The sequence below is a fragment of the Olea europaea genome, unplaced genomic scaffold, assembly GCF_002742605.1.
Source record: "Olea europaea var. sylvestris unplaced genomic scaffold, O_europaea_v1 scaffold1831, whole genome shotgun sequence".
NCBI lineage: Eukaryota > Viridiplantae > Streptophyta > Magnoliopsida > Lamiales > Oleaceae > Olea > Olea europaea.
The window spans coordinates 93,903-106,392 of record NW_019236075.1 but is presented as its reverse complement, the minus strand read 5'-3'; the positions used below and the strand labels follow the sequence as shown (position 1 = coordinate 106,392).

The following is a 12,490-nucleotide window of genomic DNA, read 5'->3' as shown; positions in this document are numbered from 1 at the left end:
AACCTCCCAATTAGAGTCATAAACTTCCTAGTAAATGAAGTTTAGCAGCCTTAAAAATACATATTTGTGCAGACTAAAATTCAGAAATTCATTACTACAACCGTAAAAGTGTTCTAAACAACACTCAAACGTACGCAGCCCAATTTTTTTCAGAAAAGAAAAATTTACACTCAGTTGAAACAAGAATCAAACTCTATTCTGATTCGTAGATGATCAACAAAAAGAATCAATTAGCACCAATGTTCAATTAACATGGGCACATGAATTAGTGTAGTGAAGAAGCAAAATAATGGAACGCCATTAAGAAAAAAGTAAAGATGAGTAATTTCAAGTAGACAAATACAGAATTTTACAGCAGCAGCCATGTGGGCCAGTCAGTATTCTATTTCCATAAGAAAAATGGCGAACTCACGAAGAAAACGAGGAATTGATATCTACGGTGCACAATTGGGAGAAAAGTAAAACATATTAATTTAAAAGAAATGTGTCATAATCATTGGATGGACAACAAATTAGATAGTCAATTTTAAATCGCAAATTTCAACTTGAAAATGAGAGGAGGAATCAAACTCTGAAATTTAGCGGGTACAGCCTCTCTGGCCCATTCAGTTCCATTTTGTGGACCCCATCATCTTAAGTGGAACTTTTGATTAATGAATATTCGTCAAATTAATAATTTTGCTTCAATATTAAAATTCTTTTAATCTCAACTTGAGTTAGTGTACTATATTAATATCGGAATAATACATAAATAAGGCCTTAACTATAGTCCAATTTGATTTTAAGAGAAAATGTTTGACCATAATCCAATTCAATTTTAAGAGAAAGGGTTTAAAAGTTCAAATTCGGATGATAAATAATAGGGAAGAGTTCACATTTCAAGCGTTAAGTTTACCTCAATTCAAAAATCAAGTAGATACTTTTAAAATTCAAAAATCAGGTACATATTTAATTAATTAAAAATATTTATTAAACATAGATAATAAAGTTATAGTTATACGACAAATGATGACATATTCATAATTATATTTCACAGATTTATTTATTGGTCAAATATCGTTAAACTAATTCATCACATGATTATTTCGTAGTCAAAAATCAAAAATTTCGTAGGTCACATATTGTTTCAAGATCACAGATCATTTAAATTACAAGGTCCCATATGTCATAGTTTATCGATCACAAATTATTTTAGTCACAATTATCAAATTTTAAATTTGAGTTGGTCACAGATAACCAAATGGTTGGTTACGGATCAAATACTAGTTCATATTTCTTGCCACCACCGCCACTATCCACCACATTCACCCTGTCCCTGTCGTCGACCACCATATGCCGTCGACACGACCAGTCTACCACCATTGTCATAGATTCCAAAAAGTTGGTCACAAATTCCAAACACTCCACCATCGATCCCGATCTAGCACTAATCTTAATCACAAATCACACCACCCAATCACCGTTTGCACTACACCACATCAACCACCACACCATCGCATCACCAGACCCTATCCCGACCCATTCCACAACAATACGTGGTCACAACCACTGCTCCCCCTGCCACAACACTATCACAACCACCGCCAACACCACAGCTATCCACTAGCCATTGTACCAAGCCAATATGGCCACTAGCAGCTGCCTGCTCTCCTTCAACATACCAACAATACTAAACCACAAGCACAACATCAAAACCACACCAAATTTCTCCACTCCGCTAAGCAGATTAGATCGAAAAGGAGGATGAAATCACCTCCAAAATTGCTATCAGCTGTCCAAAAATCCCCAAACCCCTCCCTAAATTTTCTACAGCATTTCGGGCAATGATCTCATGAGTTCGCAGCAGCTTCAGCACCGTTGTTCGACGCCACTACCAACGATAGAGTGTGCAACGGTATCTTAGTGCCACTCAACGTCGTCTTCCAGTGGTGTTGCCTTGTCTTCCAATTGGTGTGCTACGGTCGAAGGAATGGAGGCGATCGTCGAATGCTAGTGTCACGTTGCATCGCCGCCGACGCGACATCGTATCTAGTGTGTTATTGTCACTAGCAGTAAAGAGAGAACAGAGAGGGATATAGAGAGAGAGAATGGTGAGAAGAAATAATTAGGGTTTGGGAAGTGGGGATATTGGGGGTGGGTGGTTTTATAGTTAGATTAATACCTAATATTTGCACAAATAAATTTCATACTTGATTTATGAATTGTATTTCTTAAAGACCTATTGTCATGTAATTTTTTTCTAAATAATATAATAAATATCCATCATAATGTCTTGACCCACTCCAATCTTTCTCTCTCTCCAATCTCTCTACAAACTCGCACAGCCACAATCATCGACATCCACCCAGAGTCATTCCCTCTCACACCACAGTGGTAGTGCAGACTTGTAAGGACCCTTGATTTAAGATCTATGAGTACAACATCTTAAGTGTAGCAACTTATTTGGACTTTTAATTTAGTAAAACATCGACGAGAATTTATGGATTATCTAAATGAACTTCAATTTGGACAATCGTCTTGCATTAGAATGATTGAAGGAATGAGATTGGCATCGTGATTTAAACTACCATAGAGAATTGGTTTGTCAATGTCGTGTAAATTTGATTCAAAAGTTTGATTTATCATCAAATTCAGTGTAAATTGTAAATTTTTTACCGTGTGATTTAAATTACATGTAAATTGTTACTTGTGATGTTGATCTAATAGCTTGTAACCAGTTCTTTTGGATCTTTGACCTTCAGACGTTGATCTATTACATGTGATATTGATTTAATGGCATGCAACCAATTTTCTTGGATTTGTGACAAATAAATATTGATTTGTTACCTATGAAAAATGACTTATGACCAGTGAACTTGAATCTGTGACCTATTATCAGTACACATACATGTGACAATCTAATCTATGACCAGTTAACATTGATATTTGATCTATACAATATGACCCGTAAATTGTGAATGATGAACTGTGACCTGTGATTATAAATTAGTGATTTGTGACCAATCCCATTTGATATGTGACCTATGAACATTGATCTGCGACCTATACACAATGACATGTAGCCTATAGTATGTGCACGTTGAACTTTGATACTTGGATTATAACTTGTAACAAGAAAAACATATAACGTGGGCAAAATTGATCACGTATTATTGCACAATCACAAATCACAAATTTTATAGGTTACAATTTCTTTACCACAATTTATCAAATTTATAAACCAAGTATTATTCCTCGACTACAAACTACCTTTTCGAATGCATATTATTTATTGGTCACAAATTAACCATTTTATTAGTTACAATCACCTAAATAATTGGTTATGAACCCTCTTTATACAATTCAAATCCAAACTAACCTAATCCTATCACCAACACCACTGCCACCAATAACATTACTACTATCTCCACCACCATCTGTACCAGAACCACCATCATCGCCAATGCTACCACCACCTCACAACAATCACTGCCATCACCACCATCACCAACAATCACAAACTCCATTTTCACCATACTACAACTACCAACAAAAAAAATAAAAAATAAAAAAAATCCTAAACTCGACACTTCCACCACCTTGAATCCACTAGAAGATAGATAATGGCTAAGCAATAGATCAGAACAAGAAGAAATTACACCAAAACCATGGTGAGTGTTGTTAGAGAGACAATCTTAGCACCACCATGCACGATGCTCAAATCACCACGACGAGTGCCAAACAGCGACAATCTAAAAACTTCGATATAGCTCTCAAATTAGCACATCACCAAACACCCCATTCACCACCACACCACATCACACCATCACGTTGTCACTGCTTCGTGCACAATGGCAAATCATTCACCTTTGTTTTGTGCATGCAGCGACACCTCATTTGTCGCTACAATTCGTGTGCAATGACGATGGGGCTCCACTGCGTACTAACTATAGCGATACTAGGCATTGCATACTGTACTTGTCGTCAGGCTCACGAGTGTTGTTGCAGGCCGTGAAGAGTTGCGAGAGAATGAGTGGGTAAAGAGGCATCAAGAAATGAAGTGGATGAAGAGATATTTGTGAAAATGTTTTAGGGTTTGTAGGGTAGGTGAGGACAAGGGTATATATATAGATTAATTTATAATATTATCTATTAATATTGAAATGTGAAATTATCACTTGATTTTTGAATAACCAAACCTTGAATTTGTTTTTTTTTTTGAATTGTAGTCTTTAAAAACATGTGGCTGTGTAATTTCCACAATTAATAATCTCATTAAATGCATTAGATAATTTTTTTTCGTGATTCTTTAAGGCCCTATGAATATGTAAAATAATAATTGCTTAAATTCATAAAATTTCATATTAATATAAGTTAACAAACTTTTAATTTGACAACATTTTTTTCAAAAATGTTGTGTGCGCCTTTTTGTGTGCTTACAGATTAAATTTTGAATTTCACCACATTTAATATTTTGTTTTCAAAAATTTCCTACATGTATTACGGTAAAATATAATACAAGTTATAAAAATATAAAATATTCTATAAATTAATAACCTCTCTAAAATAATAAATTTTCTTGGTCCTAACATTATTATTCTATAGAGGTTTTATAGTAAGAGACCGTTGCTCCTACTTAGAAATTTGACACACTTATTTGATAAATAATTGTTACCTTTAATTTAAATCAATCCAACGTTCAATATATATATCACTAAAATCATGGTAGAGTTTGTTGTAATCACTTGAGATCCATAAGATATTGAGCGTTGGATTGATTTAAATTAAATGTCACGATTGTTTCTCAAATAAGTGTGTAAGGAATGGTTCCATTTATATTATATACTGATACTATTTGAGTAATAAGAAACTAGTTTTTTCTTATACAGAGATTTTTAGGACTGTACTATCGATTCTAGATTAATGAAAACAATTCTAAAGTTTCAATTAATATATTTATATTAGAAATTATGGTATTCCCCTTTCTCAAAAATGGGGACATTATTAAAGCAAAATATTACTTTGTTCTTCATAGTTATTTACTTAATCAATGAATAAAAGCATACTTTAAATCGAAATCATGGGAAGCGGTTCTTCGTACTTTTTATTTCAGAATATTGATTCATACTTATGTCTAACCTATATTTTTCTTTTCATTTTATTGAGAAAATATTTTTCATATTTCAAAACAAACTCACTAGAGTCCGTTTGATTGCAAGAATGAAATTTGGATGGAAAGAAAATAAATTTCAAGAAATTTAATTGTCTAGAACTTGTTTTATTGAGAATTGTCAATTAATGAAATTGCCAATTAAATGTGTTTGATTAATATAATTTTTGACCCGAAAATGTTACTTTTTTTTTTATCTTTTGATGTTCATTTGACTTTGTTTTTCATGAAAATTGTCAACTAAAGAGATTGAATTTGTTACAATTATGGATAAAATTTGTTTCCATTATCCAAAAAAAAAATAAAAAATAAAAATTGGAAACTGATTGTCCACCCAAACCAAGGGAATTAAGCCCCCGTTCGGCCCCATTATTTTCAAATTTCAATGGTTGGAATAGTATTTTTTTGAAAAATGTGTGGTTAAAAAGGAATGAAAAGTTTTTTATTTGCGTGTAATATTATTTTATGAAAAATTGTGTGGTTGAAAATAAAAGTGAAAAAATAATGAGAAGTAGAATGGGGGCCAAACGGGTTAAAACTCCACGAAATCAAAGAAAAAAGGGTGGGGGTAGAGAAAATCAATTGCCAAGAAAATTATACCAATCAAACAAAGAAAAAGTTGTAAAATGGAAAATTTTCATGGAAAATTTGTTGCATCAAACAGGCCAAAGAAAATGAGAGGAGGAAGAATCAGCACGGAAATTGACCCATTTCTATGGACCCACATCATTATTTCCGGATAATTTGCGTGAAGAAAATGGGCAAACAGGGAAGGAAGAACAGTAGAAGGCCAAGTCATTTTTTCTTATTTTAAATTAAGGAGTTGGGTTTATATTATTTTTTTATACATTTCACCAATCAATCAAGAGAATTTGATTTTGCTTTCAAAAGGAAAGTAGTAAAATAAGCTGTAACAATTTTCCACTCACCATTAGTTCTGGCATTGAATTGATACTATGTCCTTGATTGGTAGATTTAAAATCAAATTTTTAGTAGATTTTGATTAAAAAAAATGATAAAATGTATGTTTGACAAATTATGGATCCCACAAAACATGTGGTCAAAATTAATTATTGACTTTAACTTAGATTAAAATCTAGATTTTATTACATTGAGATTCAAAACTTGTCTTTATCTAATCTTGTTTAATATACTATACATGTGATCCCTTTTGACATAATAAAAAATATTCTACTAAGAAGTGTTTCGTCTGCTACAAAAATCCCACATTCTTCTCTTTCGATATACTAAACATATATTAGTCTATACTTTTCTTTTTCCTAGTATGTGTACTGTTGTAAGCCACAAGGAATTTGGGGAGAAGAGAGATTATTTGATTATGAGAAGGAAAGAACAAGGTTTTACACTTCAGAATATTTATGGGATCCGGGGACATTTGATTTTCACTGCTTGTTGACCTTTTTTACTTTCTTGATTAGGGAATTAGGGTTTTGATATTCTAACTTGTTATCTTTGTGCATGTAATGTGGGTACACAAAAGCTGAAGATTGAAAAGTTCTTTTTCTAACCAATATAAAACATGCCAGGGGAACTACATGTTGAGGATTGAAAAGTTCTTTTTAGAGATTAAGAACAAATTTAGCCCTTGTTTGAAATCAATTCTTTTGAAAAAAAATACATTTTTAATAGTGTTTTGACATTATTTCAATAATACATTATTCAATAAATTAATACTACACGCAAATCCAATTTTTTATTTATTTTTAACCACACATTTCCCATCAATACACTATTCAAAAATTCATTCTTCCCAAAAAATGAGGCTCAAACAAGAGCTTACTAGAAACGTTAAAAAGGTACGTAATTACCTTTACACATTGTCACATTTATATCTCACATTTTCTTCATCGCATTCTTATTCTCAAATTAAGCCCTTGTTTGTCATCATTTAACAAACATTTTCCTACTTTTGTTCACATGACCATATTTTCCTTGGAAGCAAAAAAAATATTTTCAAGTAACCCTTACTCTTTCTCTCTCATCTGCTTCCCATCTCTTTCATCTCCCCACCAAAAAAAAAAAGTATAACATTTTTTAGGTTAAAAATTTAATAAATCAAACACATATAATTGACAATTCGATGCAAATAAGTTTTAACCAATTATTTTCTTTCTACGTAAATTCCATACTTGCATATCCTAAGAATATGATGAAAAAAAGTTTAAATATATAAATATGATGATGATAAAGATTATTAATATTAAATATAATCAAAATGTAATGTATTTATTAACAGATATAGTGGGAATATAACTCCCTTTTATAGTCATAATACGAGTACTAGGCTTTTACCATTAAGAGCTTGTTCGGTAGGGATTTTGATAATTGATTTTTTGACCGTTAGAGATAAAGTGGGTCCTATCTGTGAGAGAAGAATTCAAAAATGACGACTGAAATAGTGAAATAATGATCAATAAATTGATTATAATTGACTTAAAATTTGTACCAAACAAGAGCTAAGTCTTCTTCTCACAATCAAATAATTGATGGAACTTCATGAAGCCATGACATATTTGTTGGATGTTAGTAATTATTGAACATGAATAGATTGTTATTTCTTTTCATGACAAAAAAGTGAATAGTCTCCTTTTTTCAGCTGGAGTTTTTACAAAATCGAGTTTTACTGGATCTATCTTTTGTGACGGAAGATTCATTACTTCTCTAACTACTACCTACTTCTTGTTATATATCCCATTACAACTCCCTAAATATATTCATAGTTTGGTATGTTTTGTTTCAGTTATCTCATTGGCGACTCATGGTCTAAAAGTTGAATGGTCCGAGTGAGTTTCTCAAGTGAATTACATGATTTGTCGATGTGAAGGATGAGTGATGCTCATCTTTGGTGAGTCATGGCCTAAATTGAATTGTTGAGTTTAGGGCACCTAAATAAACTCTGGGACTAGATTATATGTATAGAGACTAGATCCGGTATGGTTCTATTTTATGATGAGCAAAATACTTATGAATATATATGGTTATCAATTCATATGTGATTCTCATTATTTGTGTCATCTTATCAATAAATGAATATTAAGAGAAAATATATTAAAAAAGAAGATCCAAAACCCACAATCAAGATCAACAATCAAGAATCAAGAGTCAAGAAGAAGAAATTGAAAGATTGAGATTATGGAGCAAAAAGCCAAAGTCAAAAACAAGAATTTAAAAATCAAAAGGGGCAATATTCAAGATTTAAAGCGAAGAAGTTAAACATGAAAAGATTGTAGTTCAAATTTCAAGATTCGGAATCAAGATTCAGTAATAACGGATCATTTTCAATGAATTAAGGTTTTTTTTCCAAATTTAATAATTCTTTTGATGATTTAACATTGAGGATCTTAGCAATAAAAGAATTTAAATTTTCTAGTTTTAAAGTTTTATGAAGTTTTAACAAATGCTATCAGAGCTAATTGTCAAAAAATGGGTAATGGACTCTGAATGAACTCATTGCATATTATGTGCAAGAAGAAGAAAGACAAAAGCAAGATGAAATTGATACTATCCACTTGGTAAGTAACTCTAAGGACAAGCTAAAGAATAAGAAAGCTATATCTAGTTCGGTTGAAAAGAAACAACAAAAGCCCGAAAAAGATAAATCATCTAGCTGTTACTTTTGAAAAAATTTGGAACACGTGAAGAGAGATTGTACTAAGTAACACGCTTGGCATGTAAAATAAAGTATACTTCTCATTTTAGTCTATTCAAAAGTTAATTTGATTTTAGTACCTAGACGCACTTAGTGGATAAATTTCGGTGTCACTATTCAAATAAGCGTGTCTATGTGGGGTTGCCTGAACAGTAAATAGCCAATTGATGCCGAAAGATTCATATGTGCAAACGATAGCAAATCAATTAAAGTTGAGGCTATAAAGACTTTTAGGTTATTAAAGACTGGTTATTATTTGGATTTAAAAGAGACATTTGCAATACATCCTTTTAAAATGTACTTTGATTCTATTTCTATATTGGACAAATTCGATTAATCTTGTTCATTTGAAAATAGTAAGTCTTGTCTCTTTCTTAATTCTAATGTTGTGGGTACCAGTTCTTTATCTGGTTACGATAACCCATATTTGCTTAATTCGATGGCCTTTTATTAAGAAACCTTACTTGTAAATTCACATGGTAGTAAATATAAATTAACCAATAAGAATTTCACTTCGTTACGGAAACAAGCGATTAAGTCACATATCTTAGAGGAAAAAGGAAAAATTTGTGTCAGAATGAATTCTTGATCCGCTTGATTTTTTAGACTTAAGTGTTTATGTTAATTGCATTAAGGGGAAATAAACAAATATAAGAAGATTAATGCCAATGGAACTTCGAATCTTTTAGAACTAACTCATACGGATATTTGCGGGTCATTTCCGTTCGACTTTTTAGAATGGTCAACAATCACATATTATGTTCATGGACGATTATTCTTGCTATGACTACCTATATCTCATTCATAAGAAATCTCAACCATTGGACCAGGTCAATGCTTATTAAATTGATGTTGTAATTTAAATCAATAAAAGAATTAAACAAGTCAAATCTTACCATAGTGGTGAATATTATGAAAGATATGACGGATCAGGAGAACAACGTACATGGCCTTTTGCTAAATTCCTACGGGAATGTGGAATCATCCCATAGTACACTAATACCTCTCTAGGGTGAAGAACTAAAGACTACAACTTAAATTCTCAATAAAGTTTCAAGTAAAGTAACTGTTAAAACCCTTTACAAGCTTTGGATAGACAAAAGGTCTATTTTGAAACACTTGCACATATGGGGTAGTTAAGTGAATGCTTTATAGGCAATTGAAAAATAAACTGGACTCCAGAATTATCAATTGCTAATTTATTGATTACTTTGAAAGGTCAAGGGGTTTCAAATTTTAAGATCTCACAACGAGGTCGATTTTCAAAACAGGAAATGTCCAATTCGTTGAGAATGTAGAGTTTGTGCCAAGAGATAAGGTTATAAGGTTAAGGATTTTGTATTTGAGAAAGAATATAAATATATCTCTTCTGTTACAATTGCCAATGATCGAAACTAGGACAGATTCTTGCTCCAGACCTTATTCAAGAAGTAATTTTGGATCAAGACAATATCACAAAATCCCCTGTAGACAATCAAGAGATTGTTTCAAAATGACAAACTCACCAACATCAAGAATAAATACCATTAAGGAGATTCACTAAAGAAAAGAGAAAGACAATTTAGAAAACTTTATATTCTTTCTCTAAGAAAATAAGGATATCATTAGATTTGTGGAAGAAGATTTGATCAATTAACTTTCATCAAAAAATGCAAATGAGTAATTCTTAAGAGTGGACTGATACCATTAATAAAGAGATAAGATCATGAGCGACAATGACGTTTAGGAACTCATCCCATTGCCTAAAGGTGTGAAACTTATTGGTTGTAAAGGGATATTTAAAATCAAGAGGGATTTGAGGGGTGATGTGTTGAGATATAAGGCCTGTTTTGTTGTAAATAACTTTACTTAGAATGAAAGCATTGACTTTAAAGAAACTCTCTTTGGTTTCTATGAAAAACTCTTTTAGGACTATTATGGCACTTGTGAGATATTTTAACCTTAAACTACATCAGATGATTTACAAATTAAAGAAATTATCTATGAGCTTATGTAGACTTCCTATCAATGGTATTACAAATTTACAGGCCGTTTGGTATGGATTAAAAATTTGATTTTAATCTAAGTCAAATTCAAACAATTAATATTAATCGCATCTTTCATGGGTCTTACAACTTTTCAACCACACATTTCAAAAACTTGTATCACAATATTCTAAAAATCTAATTTTAATTTCCATCAAACACCCCCTTAATAGACAATTTTCATGCAACTAATTTCTAGGCAATTCAATTGCCTGAATTTTATTTTCTTTCTATGTTCACAATAAAATACTAAGTATTGGGTTGGGTTTTGGTTTAGATTTGGTTCCAATTTCAGTTTGGATTGATTTAAGTTCACCCTCCATCTAGTTATAAACAAAAAATTCTTCCTGCAACTATGTAGTGGTCGCAAATGGATCCTCCAACATGAATAAGGGGCAATAGCATCATGAAATACTAATAATAAGCAATATAGTCCTCCAACTATTCTGTAAGAGCATATTAGTCCTAAATCTATTTAGAAACTGAAGTATGGTGATCAACCTATTGAATCTTCAACTATTCAGAAGTGATCTTACGTCCTCCAACTAACAAGAACAGACAATTTAGCATGCCAATTATACAGAATCGATAGTTTGATCCTCTATCTTTGGTGATCCAAAAATTATGCAGAAGGAGCGATTTGGTCCTCCTGCTATTGATATGGATATCTTAGTACTCTAACTAATTAGAAGTGGCAATCTAGTCTAGTTTTGATCACTATGGATTATTGGCTTTTAATTTTAAATTTTTATGTTTGGAATGGTCGCTACATTAATTTTGTTCTAGTTTAATTTCTATACATGAAATTATAATAATTAAATCATGCCCTTTCCTTTATGCTTTGTGGTTATCTTTCGATATAAAATGTTTACGAGGGTATAACTTTTCAAAAGTTCTTTTATTGTCATTCCAGGTCGTGTATTAAAAAGAAGTATGATTCTGAATCCTGGTACCTAGGCTTGTCAACGAGTAGAGCCGAAATTTGATGCTTGGGCTCGGATCGAGTAAAGTGATCCAAGCTTTATTGCAAGCTGGAGCCGAGCAGAAATTTTGCCCGGCAAATCTAAACTTGGGCCTTACCGAGCCGAGCTTGTTCGTGATTTTTTTTCATGACAATTCTTAAATTTGTACAATTTTTACGAATTATAAATTAAATAAAAGTTACATCCCTCCTCCTTTTTCCCGATTTAGGACCAACTACAATCAACATACTGCAAGTTAAAATTGATATGAAACTGGGAAATTTAACTCATATTTATAACCAAAAAAAATCAAACCATTTAAATTCAAATCAATTTCAATATAACATGCAGCAACTGTCGGTTAAGGCAGCTTTGATTTGTTGCCATCTTTTTTTCGGCTAGAGCCGAATAGCCCATAAAACATGTTGGTTGGGCTAGAGTCGACTTTCCAAAATGAGGCTCAGCCCGACCCACAAGTCGGGGTGGTTGAGGCTTTTTTTGGATTGAGCCGACGAGCCCAATTTACATCCCTACTGCTACCCGAAAAAGTTTCCATCCAAAATAATCGAAAGATTTCTTGAAATTGTCTCACAAGTCCTCATGTAATGTTGGTAATTTGGAACTCTCTTAATTTCAATTGCCAATGTTTAGACATACTAAATTTCGTTTAAAATGTGACATATCA

At 32.1% G+C, this 12,490-nt stretch overlaps 1 protein-coding gene across 1 annotated transcript in view; it reads right to left on the bottom strand.

Annotated features, from left to right (window-relative positions):
* LOC111378535 (glutamate receptor 3.3-like) overlaps positions 1-1,410 on the bottom strand; it is a 41,443-nt gene extending 40,033 nt beyond the window's left edge. The window contains exon 1 of the mRNA XM_023001756.1: positions 1,264-1,410. Coding sequence (XP_022857524.1) covers positions 1,264-1,410 — 147 coding nt within the window. The remainder of the gene's footprint in view (positions 1-1,263) is intronic.
* Between the last annotated feature and the right edge of the window lie 11,080 nt (positions 1,411-12,490).